Source organism: Pungitius pungitius, chromosome 20 (genome assembly GCF_949316345.1).
Source record: "Pungitius pungitius chromosome 20, fPunPun2.1, whole genome shotgun sequence".
NCBI classification, from domain to species: Eukaryota; Metazoa; Chordata; class Actinopteri; order Perciformes; family Gasterosteidae; genus Pungitius; species Pungitius pungitius.
This window is the reverse complement of record NC_084919.1, coordinates 12,302,632-12,322,292: the sequence shown is the minus strand read 5'-3', so window position 1 is coordinate 12,322,292 and position 19,661 is coordinate 12,302,632. Positions and strand designations below refer to the sequence as shown.

The 19,661-nt window shown below is 43.8% G+C and overlaps 1 protein-coding gene across 1 annotated transcript; it reads right to left on the bottom strand.

Moving 5' to 3' along the window:
* Nucleotides 1-12,578: 12,578 nt before the first annotated feature.
* On the bottom strand, nt 12,579-19,008 carry LOC119195313 (vesicular inhibitory amino acid transporter). Its single transcript, XM_062559449.1, has 6 exons — nt 18,875-19,008; nt 18,133-18,253; nt 17,848-18,050; nt 16,555-16,792; nt 16,092-16,254; nt 12,579-15,257 (listed from the first exon to the last, which is right to left on the bottom strand). Exons 2-6 carry the CDS (start codon nt 18,235-18,237, stop codon nt 14,953-14,955), a joined length of 1,014 nt encoding a protein of 337 aa, XP_062415433.1. The 5' UTR covers nt 18,238-18,253; nt 18,875-19,008; the 3' UTR covers nt 12,579-14,952.
* Nucleotides 19,009-19,661: the final 653 nt, after the last annotated feature.

Genomic DNA, 19,661 nt, shown 5'->3' with positions numbered 1-19,661 from the left:
GGCCATTCTAGCAGCTTTATTTTCTTTCTTTGAAACCAGCTGAGAGTTTCCTTGGCTGTGTGTTTGCGATCATTGTCCCTCGTTTCATCTTCATCATCCTGCTAGATGGCAACAGATTTCTGTCAATGTCTCTGTACATTTGTCCATTCATCCTTCCTTCAATTATGTGAAGTTTGCTGAAAAGCAGCCCCACACCATGATGTTCCCACCTCCAAACTCCACTGTTGGTATGGTGTTTTTAGGGTGATGTGCAGTGCCGTTTCTCCTCCAAACATGCTGTGTATTATAGCATCCAAACAGTTGAATTTAGCTCTCATGTGTCCACACTACAGTCTCCCAGTGTTTCACTGGCTTTTCCAAATGTTGTGTGCAGCAAACTTTAAACGAGCTTCAACATGTTTTTTTTTCCAGCAATGGAGTCCTGTGTGGTGAGCGTGCATACAGGCCATGGTGGTGGAGTGCATTACTTACTGTTTTCTTTGAGATAACAGCACCTGCTAATTGCAGGTCTCTTTGAAGCTCTCCACAAGTGGTCCTTGGCTCTTGGACAACTTCTAATCCTTCTTTTCACTCCTCTGTCAGAAATCTTGCGAGGAGCACCTGGTCTAAATACATTTATGGTGAAATGATTGTCTTTCCACTTCCGTATTATGGCCCCAACTGTGCTCACTGGAACATTCAGAAGCTTAGAAATGCGCCTCTAACCAATACCATCATTGTGTTTTTGCAACAATTGGGTGTCGAAGGTCTTGAGACACCTCTTTGCTTTTACCCATCATGGGATGTATTGTGTGACACCTCGGCAATGAGACCTTTTTGTAGGCCATCAGCTGGGACTGAACCAGCTGATATTAATTTGCACTGACGAGGGTCTGGATTGCTTTTTAATTACTGATAGTTTTCAGCTGTTGTCTTTTTTGCACCTCCCTTACTTCATGTTTTCAATACCTTTTCCCTGTGTCATTCCACTTTATTACACATAACTTTATTTCTGAACTTCTTTGTTTTGGTTTGTATGTATGTATTACTTGGGTTGTTACCAACATCTGGTGGAAATTTTATGTCAATAGCTCCTTTGGAAATATATTTACTAAGAAAAATGGTGACGTTTCAATACTTATTTCACCCGCTTTATGTTTAGACTCGACTGTAATAATACCACAAATAAAAAAATAAAGAAAAATCTATCTTAAGATTAAAAATAAATATATTTTTAAACGAACGTGGTTGAGTCTTTGTTGGACAGAATTGTACTGCTTGCACAGACCGAGTCAACATTAAGTTTGAGTTTCGATGACTGAAGTGACAAATGGAGCACAGCTCAGGACGACCTTTCAACTGGCCACGAACTAGTCATGAATGTTGAAGAGAGCGCAAGCTACTTAATGTCTCCAATGAACTGGATAGATTTGGAACTTGCATCTTTTCCACCACTTTTTGCCCCCTGTCCTCAGTAAGCTTGACACCCACTCTTGGCTTTTCAGAAGCCCTTGTGTTGAAGACATATCAATGAAGACAGTTGGGTACAAATCATTTTAAAACAGTCCGTCCGAGATAAATCTCATAATATCTGTACAGCTCATTAAACTATATTCATGTTCATTATTCATTAAGTCAAAACAGAAATTGAAAAAACAGACGAACAAAATAGAAAGGCTTCACATATGTTTGCTGTTGGTTCAGTTTATCATTATTTATGGAGAAGCCGTAAAAAAAATCCATCTTAAAATGTTATTTTTACATGTAAATTACTATGAATGCAAATCACAGAACCTGCAGGTCAGACCTCAGCCCTAATTTGCATAAAGTGATTAGTTGTTTTTCAACTTTAACCCCCTCCCGTTTCTGACGTTTATAACTAAGGACTTGAGTAATTCACTGGCGTACCGTGCAAAATAAATAATGGTCATAAATATGGCCATAATCTTGTAGCTTTTATAAATAGATAACGCGGCTCTCCCCTTCCTGTTGAATTATGGTGGCCCTAACCCTCTAAAACCGGAGTGTGTGTATGTGTGTGTTTGTCTTTGTATGCGTGGGCAACAACACAAAAACCCTGTTCCCAGACAATGCAGAGGTAAAACCTGTTGTTAGTGGTTTTGAGAGTGTGTATGCGCGCGTGTGTGTGTGTGTAGGTGAAGTGCTCCTTTCTTTCTGTAGGTTAAAATGCCAACTCCTCTTTTCACTCCTACTGATTCCCATATAATTAATCAACCATGCAATTATACTGCAGAATAGAGAGAGAGAGAGACAGAGAGAGAGAGAGAGAGAGAGAGAGAGAGAGAGAGAGAGTATCAAAACTTCTATTGGAATCCATTGTGTAGGGGAGCGAGAGAGAGAGAGAGAGTGAGAGAGCTGGAGAAATAGAGGGGGAGGGGGGTCCCCTCTTGAAAGGTGATAATAAGAATCCCTTAAAAGAACAAATGAAAATGTCATTTCTTCCTACACCCCCCCCCCCCCCCCCCACACACACCCTTAGTGTGGAGGCATAATGAGGGGGAAAGGGAGAACGTGAGGGAGAGAACAAGCGTTTCTCAACATGAGACCTTTTGTTGAAACATCCCTGCATCTCCGTATCCTGACGCCTTTCCACCTCCTCACCATCCAGCCTATCCCCCCCCCCACCTCTCACAACAGGACCCCCTTTCCCTTCATCGCTTGTGTGCTTTGGTTCATGCAAAGAAACGTCTCCCACCGCCCACGCCACTCTCTCCCACCTTTCTTCCCTTCCGTCCTCTGCCTGCGCTGCACTCCATTATGCTGGACGCTAATTCCAGGTTCTTATCAAGACGGTGGGGGTTTTGGACCGGCGGAGGCCCTTCTCAGCCAATAGAAAGGTCACTTATTGTGGTAATAGGACACCATTTGATATCAGAAGCCCTTCTCTTTGTTCCAGGCGAGTTCCATTACTCCGGAGAAGCTCCCATTACAAAGAGCAACGCCTCAATCCGGCTCTCCTTTGTCGAGGGGATAATAGACGTAGGAGCGCTGTCTGCCTGCCGGCCCCGGGAACACGCTGCTGAGGTGCCCTTGAGCAAGGTAATTAACATGTGACGGAAACACACTGCTGCCGATGTGAATGAATTCATGATGTCTTTTTTTTATTTTTCTTTTATTACTTTATGACTTTGCTTCTGATTTTTATTGAGCTTCATTCAGAGGTGTCATCAAAGCGGATCCCGCTGAGCGGCTCCTCCGACCCCCCCTTCGCCAACACATTTAGCTTTCACCCCGAAAGCGTTTGTATCCGAACTTTTAGCTTTTGGCGGGTTGCAGTCGGGACGAGAGTTCTATCCCCCACCCCCCCCCCCCACCCCACCCGCCGCCACCGCCTCGCCTCCCTGCACCGTGTGCAGAGTGGTCTGAATCCCGGGCGCCACGAGGGGCCCGAGAGAGTCCTGCCGCCAATGGTGCACGTGGCGGCTACATTGTCCTTTAGGCTCCGTTGTGACATGCAGGCGGCGTGCCGCTTATTGCCTCAGAAGAGTCTTCAGCCGCAGGGAGTCCAGCTGGACCGCGGTGACCACACGGATCGGGACATCAGTGGAACACACCGTGGAATCTGACAAGACCATTACCAAAAGATAGAGGGCCTTTGTGTGCGTGTGTGTGTGTGTGTGTGTGTGTGTGTGTAACCAGATGGGAGATAGAAGAACCAGTAAATTAATCCTCAACACATCGCAGAGCACTAATTACTGATTAAGAACCTCTGGTCTGGTCTCTCTCTCTCTCTCTGAAACACACACTCACACATTCAGCTTTCATCTGGTTAGTTTGATGGGAATTACACAGACAATGAGTCCGAAATGGACGCAGGTAGGTCAACAGAAATGCAATCTGACGAACAGAGGATTAGAGAGAGAGGGAATGCAAGTGTATTGTCTTTCCATCACAGAGCGCTTATTGTTTCTAATCCACTTATGCACACCAGAGTAACTGACACACACACACACACACACACACCACAGTCAGGATTACAAATTAGGCGTTTGGTGGCGTCATTCAAAAAGTGCAGACACACACACACATAATGCCAAACTACACACCGGGTCAGACTGATTGTTGACTTTATTGTCGTTGCACTGGGAATGATTCACAATAATCTCAACAGCACTGCAGTAGTCTTTCATGTCATATATCATGTCGTATCTATGTAAATATCGATGTATGTGTTCATGTATCTGTCTATTGATGCATCTACTGAACAGGTGTTTCTCTTCTCTCTGCCATTATAGAAGTGACAGTTAATAATGATGGACAACTGGACTACAGCTGCACAAAAACTGGTGGTGGATCAATACAGTACATGTGTGTTTTTCTGAAACGGGCTCCAGATGTCGTTGAGTTATTGATGCCTCACATTCTGGAACAGCTTGATGTCTGTGGCTAATGCGTTGTGCCCCACAGAGGACGATTCAAACGAGCTGCCTTAGTTTAAAAGATGGGAAACATGCATTTCCCCCCCCCCAACACCACGACACATTGTTGCCAATCTCTGCTTCAGGCCTCTGAACATTAATCATTTTGAACAAACTAAAATAGTGTTTGAGTCTCAAAGTCAGTTAGTAGTTACAAACCTCTCAATACTGAATATTACACTGCAATTTGTTTTGATGAAATCCAATCCTGTGTTTCTCCTCACTTTTCTGCAATTTAACGTATTTACATTCTGTAATCACTTCTCTTTAGTTATTTTCATGATAGAATAATATATTATAATCTTGCTGGAGTCAAATTGTCACCAAACATGAGAAAAAATGCCTGTAATCCACTGTGAGGTTGTGACTCATTGGCTGTTCTTACTCTCTGCTCACATTAAACCGCACTCGCTATTACCACAACGTTGTACATTTTGACAAGAAGTCAAATTTGTGATATGGGCTAAAAGTGCATTGAAGGGTCACTCTTTTTTGGGGGGGAAAATGACAACAACATTGTTCAATTTGACTCCAAACAGAGCAGCAGCAGAACCAGCTGGGACTGGGTGGGTCCCTTTAAGAGGGACAGTGATTATTGGACGCACTGGAAACTCTCCACACATTACTCAACATAATGGACGGACAGTGAGAGAGAAAAGGGGGGGGGGGCATAGAGAGAGCTAGTGAGAGCGTGAGTAAATGTATCCCATACTTGATCATGCGCTATTACCACTCTAATAGATAAAGTGAAAAATGCTGAGTTGTAGTTTTCCCACCTCTCTTCTAGACCATCTATCTCACTAACGGCTAAAGCTGCTATTTCAACAGGAAATTACCATAGTGCCTTTACTTGCCTCAAGAAGAACCACATTAGCCTTATCTCCAGCAGGAACCACAGAACCTGGAGCTATTTCCAACTGAAGCACTCAGACTCTATAGTCCCATTGTGGCTTTTCATTTTCACAAAAATACAATGTCAATTAAAAAGTTGCATAGATTTTTCAGTGATGATTAGATCCAGTGACCCCCTGTGAGATCCCTCAACCCAAGAAACTATTTTACATTGCTTGTAGATTATCAGAAGTGCTTCTTTTTTTTTGGAAACAGCAGCAGAAAAATGACAAAGGTCCACTTAGTAGAGTAAAATCCCCATGACCATTTGACACTTATTTCAACCAGCAAGCCGGGAATAGTAATAACGAACTGAATTGATGCATGTAATTCATAGATAGAGCTTCCGTTACATTTCGCATATTTGTTTGATGTAGTTGTTCATCCCATTGGAGACATCCCAAATGTGAACTTTATAATAACACAATGTAAAAAAAGGCATAAGAAGCAAATTAAAAACAAGACTTTGTTGAAGGAGCAAAACAGGACCGCAACTTGTTAAATGAATAAAATGTAGTTGAGAAAATGGTAAACTTAATTTACCAATGAATATCTTGGTCTTTTAATGATGAGTGGACACATCAACTATTCAACACTGATGTCACACACTCATACACACACACAGACACAGATCATCCCGGATCCTGCTGTTGAACCAGAAGAGACCAACAGCTGCTGCGAACCAATATCACTAATGACCGACCTCATGATTTACAACAAACACACGTACTCTCACACACCATGCCGATGAGACAATGGCTTAGTGTGTGTGTGCGTCAGATGTGGGTCATTCTGTGTGAGATCCCGGTTTGATGATATTAATTTTAATCATCATCTGTCTGTCCACACCACAGCTGGTACAACGTAGAACTGGAAAGAGTAGAACAGACAGCGTTTCCCCAGTCGTGTCTGGTAGAAATGCAATAATAACCCTTCCCTTCTCCGCGTGGGTTCAAGCCGCAAGGAAACCTGGCCTCAGAAATCATCAGCTCAAAATGATATGAGAAAGGGTTTTCCGTATTGAACCCATGACCGGGTTCGGGTTCTTCAGAACCTGAGGTGAAGATTTTTGAATCAGTGTGTTGTGGGAAAAGGCTCACTGCGTGCACGACGGGTTCAAGCAGGTCAGTTAGAAAGGGTTGAAATAATGATACTCATTCCTCTATTTTTTATTATGAATAGTTCCATTTTTGATCCATCTTTTGGAGAGTCAGTGCACAGTAAATCCATTCTGCTCACACTGCCTGTGAAACATTTTGAATGCAACATGGTGCCCTACTTAAACCTCCAGTTGTGCAACGGACTGATTACTGATCTTCATTTTCACACAAAACCGTCTCTGGACATTCCATCCTCCTCAGGTTGATTGTAAGTTGCACATCCTGACTCTTTTAGCTCTGTCTAAAAGAGTCAGGATGCGCATCTCGGTGCTGAGCAGATGCTGCACGGCGGGACTCTACAGCCGCCCTGCATGCTGGATGGCGCTGTAAGATTGGCGCGGAGTGAGGCGAAATAGCAAAGTTATCGTGGGTGCTGAAGCTCACCGTGAATTTAGGGGAAGCCTAAAGGAGAGACGGTGATCGCTCGCGCTACATTACACATCGAGATACATTGCTTCTATGAAAATGTGAGCGGTGCAAATGAGCCGTCACTCTTTTGGTCTTCCATGCTGCTGCCTCACTGCTCTGTTCGCTTCCTACGCTTTCAAACAATCTGGACCGGGGTAAACTTGATTCTTTTTTCCTGCCTCCCCAAAGGCCAGATCATTCGGACCTTAGGTGGCGTGGGAGGGGAAATCTCAATGCAAAGAAGCTAAAGATAAAGCCTGCAAAGGTAGTTCAATAATTGAAGCAATGTAATGTATTTGGGAAAAAAAGCTGCTGTATATTGTAGACTTGATTATTTCTTTGCAGAACTATGCATTGATACTGATACTGATACTGTTTGTGCTCCAGCAAATCAAAGGGTACATTTTCAGCTGGAAGCTACACAAATTTGCTAACTCAAATGTTTTGAACCAGAGAATCCCGGAAATTAATATCTTAATGAATGACTTTTACGGGAGATTTCCCCCTGATAGACATCATTAAAGTACAATTGTGTGAAGCAAAAAGGTTTTATTAAAATTGCAACAGAGCAGACCCATAAATGGACTTCATGGACAAAAAGAATCAAGGTTGAACTAATTTGGATGTGTAATCAAGTCCTGAATATTCCCAGGACACCGCTGTGTTTTGTTCTATGAGTGCTGTTTCTATGACGATGTGTCCTGCACATCTGCTGACCTCAAGCTCAGAGAGAGATTAAGTATGACCCCGGCTTATTAGGATGTTTAATTATCATAATGCTCTCATTACGTTGATACCACCAGTGATGCTGTATCATTATTTCATCATGGCTGCTTGTTTAACCTTGCAGTCAGCTGGACATGGCTCCTTATTTGCAGTGACAGCCGAGCTCGGGGCATCGTTGACGTCAAATCACAAACGGGAATAAATAGATGTCGTTTGTCCGCGACGGAATCCAATACTTCCTCCGGTAAAACGTAACGTACAAGAGGGAAGGCATCTATCAAAGGACACGGTGTAGAGGAAGAAGACCTGCGTGGTTTAGTGATGTAAGAAAAGGAAACGGGTGAATAATCCAGCAAAGGGATTTTTGACTAGAGATCTTTAAAGGACATGGCTTCTATGAAAAGATCAATTTGGAGGATTTTTGGAAGTCGTTGCCGTCGCGCTGGCAGCCGCGCAGTGGAGAGGCCTGCAGCCAGCGGAGGTGTGAGCTCCGGGGAGGAGGAGAAGAAGAAGGGGGGGGGGCTGGTGGAGACGTGGGCTGGTGGGCTCAGATAAAGGCCGGTCCTGCCAGGGATGGATTTGCAGATGAGTCGCTCTGATGGACGAGCGAGCACAGCACTGACAGACTTGTAGCTCTGCCCGTGTCTCGTTAATATTGATGACAGCGCCCGCTGACCAAAGTGGTTGGATTATAATGTATACTATTAAGTAGGATTAAACCTAATGGTAATCAGCATAGTGTGCATTTAATAGCAAGATTAAGAGACATAGAGTATAAACATCATAGACAAAAAATAAAACCAAAGGACAAACAGCTTTATAAAAAGAAAGTAATTACCAAAATGCAACTATAGTACCTTATTCAGAGATATGAGCTACGAGAGGCCAGAAAAGGAGGGAGAGGAGAACAGGCAACACAATAAAACAAATCACAAAGCTAAATTACAATACTTTGCAACATTTCTGATTTTGATGTTTATTTAAAAATGCTGCAACTTACTCTTATCAAAACATGTCATCTCATCCCTCCCGTCAGATTAAAACACTTGTCGTGCAGCGTCTGGAACGTGAACCTGACTGAATAAGACTCCCACATCGGCCTCCCTCTGACCTGCTCGCATTTGCTCCAGTTCCGAGGTGCTCCAGCTGACATAACATTGCACAGGCTTGCACCATCTGAAGCCCACAATGCAGAGCTGCTGACTATTCGGGGGAATCAACAAAGCACTTCTCTTTCTCCTGTACAACAATCTCTTCGTAACGATGTATCCTCTGTAGAAGAAGCACGGCTTTGATTACACTATTAATGCATATGTTTCACTGCATGGGTTGCACCTGCTGCCACACACCTGTTGACTCAGTTGACATTTGTTTACGTTTCTTGTCCTGCTCTCCTTCATTTGTAGTTTGCACCTTCAAGTGTTTGTCTTTTTCTGAAAAGAAAGCCATGTTTGTGAAAATCCACCCGTGAGTCGGCGCCCAGCAGGAATTCTTTGTGACCTTAACTTCTCGTGTCCCTGATGTTTTTACTCCGACACAAACATTAAAGTTCACAGTGTTTACTCTAAAACATCTTTAAAAAGTCTTTTGACCGACTGTGCCAAACAGGAGATAAGAGGTTATTTATCCACGGAAACAATTCACCAAACTAAGCCAATTAAGCACCGGAGGGGCGGGTGGTTTCAGCGTGACAATTTTATCACTCTGAAAGCAGCTCTGGTCTGTAGGAGGCAAGCACACACACACACACACACACATTGTCAGCGTATACATGGACACAGGCACACATTGGCATGCACACACCCACGCACAATATATGGAGTCACGTGCATGACCATACGAGCTGAGCTCAACTGATATGCCCGACTTTCACACTCAAATTCAGCCATACACACACACACACACGCACGCACGTACCCCAACCCCACAAAGCATCGCACACACCCATTCACACGTACGTGCACGCACGGCGTCTTTGCCAGCCAGATGTGGGAAGGATTAGCAAAGTTGGCAGTCAGCATAGAGCTCCTTATCCACTGGAGCTAATTCACTTTACTACGCTATCTCTGGCTCTCTTTCTCTCCATCGATCTTTGTTTCCATCTGTACTTCATGATCTATCCGTAGGTCTCTCTCTCTCTCTCTCTCTCTCTCTCACCCATTTGTGTTTATCTTCACCTCTATCTGCCTCCTTTCTCGCTCCTAGATCTGCTTTGTCCGGCACAGGACGTGGTCTTGGAAAGAGCTGCAAGCCTCTGGCGGCAAAGTACTTCTGCTGATAAAGGTGCAGCACAGAGGAGTGAATGTATTAAAAATTGCTGCTATTTTGAGTGATTTGACTTTTTTTGGGGAGGTCAGACGTAAGATTATGACTCTCCCGGGTAAATCAAAAATGGTGTTGGTCACCATTGACGACCAATGGTGACCAACACGGCAGCAAGACTCACCTGTGACTATAATTATGTTGTCGTAGCAACTACTCACATGGTGAACTGTATCAAGTTTGCAAGCAGGGACTATGCTGTAACTCGAGAGAGTCACAACACATCACTGGTTTACATGACATTTACTCCTCCGTACCCATCAAGATTGGACACATTTTGGCCGATGAAGAGCTATCGAAGGAGGGGAAAAGCTGAGCTAACAGTCAGCTCCTAGGTCAAGAGAAACTATTAATTACATTTGTTTCACAAATCTTCCAATGACGTCCGCTTCATGAATGTGATGCGGATTTGCACATTTGAGTGAGACTTGTGTGAAACAGACCACAAGCTACGATAGCTCCAGCTATCAATCCTCTCCACGGTGCGTTGTTGTGTTTCGGTATAATGAATAACTATGATTAAGGTGTTAGTATCCCACTATGTCTTTGCTAGTGTGGGGGCGGCGGAATATTGCTTCCAGACAACCAGGAGGTCAGTGCTTATCATAACCCCCATTAAACAGACTTTCTGTTTTTGCACTTAGTTTTTTTTGCCACGTATTTAATAATTGAGATATAAATGTGCTAATTAGTCATCTTTGGAGGTGCGGTGAGGCAGACTGCGTTACCTTGGGACGGAGCCAACCGTTTTCCCCCGTTTCCAGTTTTTTTTTTTTTTTTTGCCAAGCTAAGCCAGCCGCTGGCGATGACTTCACGTTTTAGGCCCTCTGCACAGACATCATTAGAATCAACTTTGTTGTCTGTCTCCTGGCAAGAAACAAATGGTTGCGTTTCCCATGGTGAACCCTCACCGGGGGCCGTGATGTGTTTAAAGAAGGGGCGCGAACCCTCATCACCCGGGGTGCCGGACACACTGGTCACTGATCACTGAGAGGTCAGTGACCAGTGCTGTGTTGACCTCCCCCGCAAACGGATTATGTTCATTGAAAAACCAATGGGGAAAATGTGCAACCGTGAAGGGCTTTTACTGCAAGTCGGTAACCCTGACCCTCCCCCCCCCCCCCCCCCCCTCATGCAAACAGCGTCGTTTATCAAAACCTGCAGCTCCAGGTGTATCAGATACAACTGTAACTGTGGAGGATAACAAGATATTAGGTTTGCTTTATGAAAAATCAATAAACCTAGAGGTCAGAAAACTAGCAGCATTGTTTCTTTTTTATTGCACGGCTTCCAGAAGAAAAAAAGAAAGAAAGCGGTGTACTTTTCCTCTAATTTACTGCTATTTTCAGCAGTGAGTGTAAGTCAATGATTTGTAATCACTGCAAGACAATTAGTTTTTATGAAGTAAGAATGCACCCTTCCATTTTCATACACATTACAATGTGCATAGAGATAGCAAGACAAAGTTATTTTCTATTTTTTATTATTTTGAACGTGGCTTGGAAAAATCTAATGGCATAAGAATCTTTGGCGGACGGTCACAGCACCAACTGGAATCTAACAATGTGGAAAAACAATTCAAAACAAATGTGTTTTCCTGAAAAAAACCAAAAGACTATCTCTGTGTCAGTGTATCTCTCTGATATCAACAAGGACTGGGCATTTTATTCCTCCTGTAAAAAGTTGACGGTCGCGATTGGATTTGAAACGAGGCCCGGAGAGAGATGGAAAAATTGTACGTGGCAATAAAGGTCCGAAATGAGGGGCCGTTGAATCCTCGGGGGGGGCTTCTCGTACGAGACAAAATGTTCACCAACGCGACACCTTTACGCATGTTTTATGTCGGCCTCGGTGCCGACGCACTGTGCCACTGTGTTCGGGGTGTCGGCGTGCATGTGCCGCAGTAAATGCTGTCCCCGGGTGGAAGCAGCGTCCCGCTTCAGAGCTCCCTGCTACGCATCAATTCAAGGCAAGAGTGACCCTAAAGCTGGGACGTGATTAGGAATCCGACATCGGCTGGTGATTTGACAAGCAGGTCACGACTGCCTCAGCCGCTGGAGGTCTTACAGTTTCACACTGAAGCCACGGCTAGGATGGAATGAGGAGATCTGAGTGTCTGTGATGTCTACAGATGGTCACAGGCACACTTGTTGTCAGGTTGAAACGAGGCCGGTATTTACCCTGCACCAACACCTCTAAGCACGCTCATTCTTTTTAATAATAACACGCCGGTTTTGAGGTGGACGACGTATTTTCATCTTTACCGAAGGAGTGCTGAGCTGGTATCCAGATGTGTGAATCTGTTATCTGCTCTGGAAAAGCAATGTTATGGGGTGTGTGTGTGTGTGTGTTATAGGAGAGTGTGTCTATGTGTGTTGGAGAGATAAAGAGAGGGGATGGATAGCTGACAGACTGACATGAAGTGTACATGCCACATACGCCTATGCTACTGACACACACACACACACAGACAGGTGTGTTAGCTTAAAGACTTTTGTCACTGTGTCAGTTGTGGGTTTGTGTGCGTAGCTGTGTTTGTGTGTGTGTGTGTGTGTGTGTGTGTGTGCGTGTGTGTGTCAGTGTGGCGTGAGTTTGTAACGTGAGAAGATGGAATTAAAGCCTAACAAAAAAATAGGAAAAAGGTGAAGGCAGACTTTATTATCACGTTTAAAGTGCCAAAACTGCAGTATGCAATATCAACAAATCACATTATTTATCATGTTTTTTGCTGTAAACACAGCCGTTTCTGTTGATAATGGAGTGGATAATAAATAATAGTAATAATTGAGTGGAGTTTGATGGCGTTTGTTCACTGTCACTTTAACATGAGTACTGAATCCTGAAAAAAGCCATTTAAGTTATTATATTATATATATTTCATTCGTTGTGGAGTCCTGATGACGTTTATTTAGCCTTGATGGACTTAGTTTGCATTTATGTGAGTCTGTGTGCGTGTGTGTTTGTCATGAGAGGTTACTGGCAGAAATTCACCATGTTAAACCCCGACCCAATAAAATTAAAACTTTTATTCCTCCTCTGCAACTTTCTCTTTCTTTTGACCTTCTTTAATTCAACCATGATTCAGTTTTCAGTCTTATCTTTTTCTTGCTCATTTTTCTTTCCTCTCACTCCTCACACAGTCAGTAGATACATTCAACAGGATGAAAAATGAGACCATTTTCTCCTCCTCTGGAGTTTTCTTTTTCCTTTCTTTCACAGTCTTGGATCGACCCACTTCCACAGCGCGTTGGAGGCACATAAACAGAAGCGGAACCAAAGCCAAGACTACTCCCACCTGCCGAGATTCGCACACGTTAACACACACACACCCAGAGTTGTGTTTCCATCACTTTGGACTTCCATTGGTTTCGTGCAGACGTCGTCGCTATGTGCCGCTGTGTGTTCACTCTCAAAAAGCAGAACATTTACGGCCGTGACTACAGGCTCCCTTTTTTTGTTGCCGTTACATGACGGCTTACCCCTAACCTTTAACACGCCTGAACACAAACACACCTACACACACTCCTTCCGTACATCTAACAAACAATTACAGATTCAGACATGAGACCAAAACAACATCACTCAATTTCCTCCAGTCCGAAGGGGAAGACTTTGAATAAATTACTTCATCGTTAAACTCTCTCTCTTTTCTGCGTATTATATTATAGCGTGAGGACATAATTACCATATTCCACTTTGTTTTCCCAGGACCAGACCCACAATGCATCACTTGATCCCTTAAATTAGGGATCACGGTTTCTTTCGACACAAACCTTGAAAATGAATTTTTAGTTAGTTGTTGGCAGGCTATTCTCATAGCAGATAAAATTCTCAAGAAACATTTAAGAATTTGACCTTCTGACTGTTTTATAAGGATGTTGTTCACTTGAAGGTTTTCTGGTGGGAACAGTTGCCTACCTGTTGTAGCTGTAAATACCACTAATGAGAACAACAAGGGTGAACCAAAATAGACAGTGGCGACTGGTGTAAGAACATGTTGTAGGTTGGCTAATCGAATCGATTTCAGCAAACATCCCGGGCTGATTTAATGCAAAACAATAAATATATTAAAATCACATTAGTACTTTGCAATTAAATATTTAAAATATATTGCAACATGAAAAAAAAGCAGTAAATAACACTTTGACCTTCTTTTTTTACCCTCACAGGCAATTCAATATAATTTAATATGTATGAAATAATAAGAGGTATGATATAATAAGTACTGTATAGATGTTAGTTGTCTGGTCGATAAAATCGGTGCCCTTTACTTCCTCCAGAATATCATCCGCCTGACGAACCAACGTTGCCTGAGGCCGAGTCTATCTAAGGACGTCAATTGGCTGTATTGTGTGTCACACATTTTTTTATTCTTAGACCCGCCCTCTGCGGCCAATCGTGAGCTCGCCCTTTGCGCAAATACATGTACATGTATTTTCCGCAGATATGATGAAAATATTACTGGGTACATTCCATATTTTGAAAAGACAAACATCAACATTTTTTAGTACTTAATATTATCTTTTCTTCTCTTTTTGAGTAGCTAAAGGGGGGTGGGGGGGGGGGGGGGAAGCCAACTCCAGGTCAAAAGTTTTGTTCATTTGAAAAAAAGGATGGGAACCTGAAAGTTTAGGTTTTGTTGTTTGGGTTGAATATAGTTTTTGACTCAGTTTTATAATTTTTTTTCATTCTTCACATGTATTTTTGGGGGGATTTTCACTGTATTCTATTTTTCGGTTGCAGATTTTATATTTTCAGATTCAAAAATTGGATTTTCAGATATATTTTCACCCCATTGCCCTCTATTGGCCGGCCGCCACTATACAACAAACACTTGTGTGTGTGTGAAGGGAACTGCAGTGTTGATCATAATTCTCAGTAGAGCAGTAGTTGGCACTTTTGACTCTTTTTCATTACACTTATTCATTTGAACCGTAGTTGCCATGAAAAGCTGCTTCATGAGCCGTAATCATGCACAGATTCAGTTTTCTAACACAGATCGTTTTCCCATCCATCCCTTCATCATCCTACATTCCTCCCACCAGTCTTTTCACTGAACAGATCACACCAGACACACTGCAGATGACTCCTAGGCTCAGTATACACAGATCTATCAGCCGCTCCTCCACGGTGAGGCGGCCCCACTGCAGCCTGAGGTGAAGGAGGCACGGCAGTATGAGTGTCATGGCCGCCCCGGTCACGCTGCCTGTCAAACCCATCAGCAGGGAGAACCTGGGGACGATCAGGGCCAGGAGGTATGACGTCATCAGCAAGGCGAGGCGGACCAGGAGGGCCAAGCGAGACACACCGTGTTTGGAGTGGGAGGAGACGTCTGTAGAAAGCAGAGAAGTTGTTTTTAATGGTAATTTGTACAGTTATGTTGACAACTTTTGTCTGTGCGTTGCTCTTTTAAAAAAATCAAGGTTACCAAGGTGCCATCAGCCTCCTACTATAAAAATCGGATTATTTTTTGTATAACTTGCATACGTTCGAACAAGGATCAAATTAGCGATTGTTTTCACTGGTGCACTCATGAGCTCCAGTAACGCATGTGTTAGTTTGTGTAACTGTCAGAGCAGTCGCCTGTGACCTGTGAACTAGTTTCACCCTCTGGGGATTAACAAAGTTATCTCATCTGAAAAGCTTTGCTTGGTTTAAACAGTTCCAGGAGCTGGAGGGCGGAGATCAGCGCTGAACCAACCTTGAGTATAAACCAACTCCAGCATGTCCTTCCCTCACACTATAACCCCCCCCCCCCCCCCCCCCCCCCCGCCTGGAGGCTGCTCCATCTAGCCACACTTTAACACTGATGACCTCTGGAGCAATTAAATGTAAACCGGTTAGCCTGGAGTGCGTAGAAACGTCACTAAATAGCATTCTGCAACGCTATCTCTCCTATTGAGCATCCGGGGGGCCTGCTGGTTTACAAGCTCCCCGTGCTCTACAGAGCATTTAGACGCGTGCAAAGCAAATGGGTTTCCTTGGGCCGTGTGTCGTCTTCATGTCAGCCAATGTAACACGCAAAAGCACAGAGTCGTAATCTGTGATTTCATTCATGACAACGCACAACTATAGATGGTTCTTTTCGACATGTGAAATGGCCATCAGCGCTCGGAGGCGAGGTCAGCGGTTGTGAACGCGACAGAGACCAGTTGGTGATGTTCACCTCGGAGCAGACAGCTTTGAAGTATTTCCGCAGCGGAGTAGAAGGGCAGAGGGTAGGACAGCAGGGCTTTAGCCAGGAGGCTCAGGTTGATCAGAGGCCGAAGGTCAGAGGGCAGGTTGTCTGTGATGACCTCACTGGTCTCGGCCCCCCAGGTCAGCACGGCCTAATTGGGCGACAAAAAAACAAACAATCAAAGAAATCAGTCAATCAATCACTTCATTTGTCCGTCCTTTTTTCAGAGCGACTGCTGTCAGCCACACGTCAAGACAAGTGAACGCTTTGTTTCCGTCTCAACTTTATTTAACCACATATGTTTTGTATATGTCATTATATTTATTTGAACCTCTCAAACTTCTATCATTCAGACCCATCAGAGGCATCATGAAGTCATACAAGTAAATATATGAACTCAATGATGTTGCAGACAGTACAAGAACACAGTGAGTAACACAATGTCACAAACCAGCAAAGAAAACAGAGTTTTCATGATGCAGGCGGCTGCATGCGTCCACCCCAGCATGCAGTTAAACTGCCCTCTGTCCCTCATACTGCCCTCTAGAGGAGGGAGGAAGATCTGTGAGGTGTAGGAGAAGATGATGACGCCGACGGAGACGATGAAGTCCTCCGGGTCCACAGACAGAGGCAGAGCCGACCAAGACCAGCTGCTGGCTCGACTCAGACAGTGCAGCATGACCAGAAGGCTGAAAGAGGGTCGGAAACGAAATGAGAAAAAACAATGCTCTATAAATAAAGCACCTAAAATTGATGGAATGGTAATCCTTTTTTTAAATGTATTTAATCCAAACGGATTTGTAATAGACAGTCTGATAGGAGCAGTGTACCCTCAGGTACACATTATAATGAAACAATTCCTGCCCAAAGACCGACAAGGAAAACGATGGAAGGAATGAAGAAAATAAAGAACAAGAAGCATAACGCGAAAACGCATAAACAATCTGGGAATTGGAACTGCATTAAGAAAACAATTTATCACCCCCGCCCAAAGGAAATGCATCTCTAAAATGTGGATTTTCTGTACGGTTTAACAGGATTATCCTCCCCCTTAAGATAAACAGACCGTTTAAAAACAAATTAGGTTAGCAGAAAACAAGAGTGCATTTCCTAGCCCATTGAAGGCTGACATTTTGGAGATGCACAGAGTTCATCGGGTGATATTTGTTTTTACTATACATAGTAGGATACATAGTCCTTAGCTGCAATTCCACAATGTAAATATTTCTTCCCCTTTTGGAGCCTCTCATAACGGGAAAAAAATAAAATAAAGAAACAGGACAAATAAAAAGACCCTGCGATGGATGAAGTGAGTTTATGCAACAAATGGCTACTTTTACTTAATTATAAATCTATTCCAGAGGGCAATTTCCCATCAACCAAAGAAGCAGTCAGTCAAAAATGAATAGTCAAGATAAAATGTGCACATGCTTCCTGTGTATGCCTTGAAGCACAATAAATGAGAATGAAGTTGTACAGGCATATGACCGAAGCCTAGACCCAATAAACCCAACTCCACCGAGGCACCTGACAACGCATGACAAACAAATCAAGCCACCAGTAGCGGCAGCAGGTGGGAGCAGGTGGGAGCAGACGGCATCGCCAGCAGCAGCAGCAGCAGCTGCTGCAGCATCATCGCCGGAGTGCGAATGCGAGCAGATTACGACCAGCGCCTCGTTGTCTTGATTCAATGCGATCGGTCAGCCTGGTCAGAACCGACCTGCTGCGTCCTCTCCTCAATCACCTGATCAGTATGTGTGCCAGGGAGCACAGCAGGCTGAGGGTGGAGACTGGTCTGAGATCAGTTAGCAGCAGGCAAGGCAGCAGGAACGCCAGAGACGCCAGAGAGCACACTGATCTAGGAACAGCCGTCCCCGACAGGCTGTCGGACAGCAGGCTGGTGGAGACGACCAGATACAGGGTGCAGGTCATCAACAGTTCAATGACCTGAAGTGAAAGAAGAATCGTTTACTTTGCGTATTTTCTGTGTGAACCGACGGGCATTTGTTTGCATCCATGTGGGCGTTACCTGAGCTACATTAACAAGCCACCCCCCCAGTGCAGGCAAGTTGGGCCAAAGGCCTCTGCAGCCGGCCTCCACTACGTCCTGGTAGCTGCGTCGGACTCTGACCATCGACACAGAGCCGCTGCTGAAAGATACACAAACCCCTTGTTACTTTGATTCAAAGGGTTTCAGTTTTGTCCGTGATCCCTTTTTGTCATGCCGTCGGTGAATGACTGTGAACCATTGCTGATGTTCCAGCGGTTGAAGTCAGCAAAACGAGGCGTTCTACGTGTAGTGGAAATACAAAACATTAATACCATGGAGGCAAAAATAAACTCAAAGCACAAATGGGCCGCAGAAAACATATTGTTCAGTTGTGGCAATGGCTGCTCACCGCTGAAAGGAACAGAAAAACACATTTATGTATTTGGACTTTGCAAAACTCCCTTTTCACTCCACAGTTGGGATTAGAGTCCCCCGGGGACGCTGAATAGAATCGAAGGAATAAATATGTGAAAAAAACTCGTATTGAAAGTCAGCCATTGCTGAACATGCAGAAACTCGAAGTTAGTTAACAATGACTGAATAAAAACACAGTGAGATGTGCACTTAGCGAAGTGCTACAGCATGTGCACAAAGTCCAATGAATTACTTAGATTCTTCAAAAGAAATGAAGGCATTTCACCATCATCATACAATTATAGAGAAATATTGCAGAAGGCAAATTGACACTAAATTTGTAATATTATCAATATAACGGACACACCTTTGTTCCTCTTCATACAGACAGGCCACCAAGATCCTCCCTGTGTGGTTGCAGGACCATGCCGACAGAACCAGCAGAACGAGACCCACATAACCCGACTGGAGCAGAGCGAAGGGTAGACCCAACACAAAGATCCCCTGTGGCGTGCAAGAGAGAGAGAGAGAGAGAGAGAGAGAGAGAGAGAGAGAGAGAGAGAGAGAGAGAGAGAGAGAGAGAGAGAGAGAGAGAGGTGGACACAAAGCACATCGACGGGTGGGTAGTCACGGAGATCAGAAATGAGAAGAGACCAAGTGCCTCCACACTTTGAAATGACCGTGTACCCCATAATCATTTCTTGTTCAGCCCGGGTTGAGAATCATAGCAGCATGTCATTGAATCGTCCTGTTGCTTTGTTTGCTGTCTCTATAGTGGCACACTATCATTGTAAAAGAAAAAAACGCTGAGGACAAAAATAAACCCATCCAATCCTTTGAACTTATTTCATATTTTCCATTAAGTTCCACGGGGAAAGTAAGAAATAGAACAACATAAACAATAGAGAAGCTCATTAATATGCATTCAATGCTTACAGAGAGGATACCAGCCCACATTTCTTTCATTGTCTCAAAACATTTAGAATATACATACAGTATGTCACATGTGTATAACCAACAAAAGGGGAAAAAACAAAATGATTGTTATTGAAGGTAGGAGTAAGGAAAGTGAATATTGATGGTTAACAGATCAAATGTGATACATGGCAATGCTTTAACCTCAAGGTAATATTACACAGAACGCCTCTAAATCA

Bases quoted from the DNA above. Each gene is read 5' to 3' on its own strand.
- LOC119195313 (XM_062559449.1), bottom strand. From the start codon at position 18,237: ATGGTCAGAGTCCGACGCAGCTACCAGGACGTAGTGGAGGCCGGCTGC. The intron at 16,255-16,554 runs GTTTGTGACATT...TCGCCCAATTAG, and splicing joins AAACTCTGTTTTCTTTGCTG to GCCGTGCTGACCTGGGGGGC. The intron at 15,258-16,091 runs GTGAACATCACC...TGCTTTCTACAG, and splicing joins TCAAAGCTGTCTGCTCCGAG to ACGTCTCCTCCCACTCCAAA.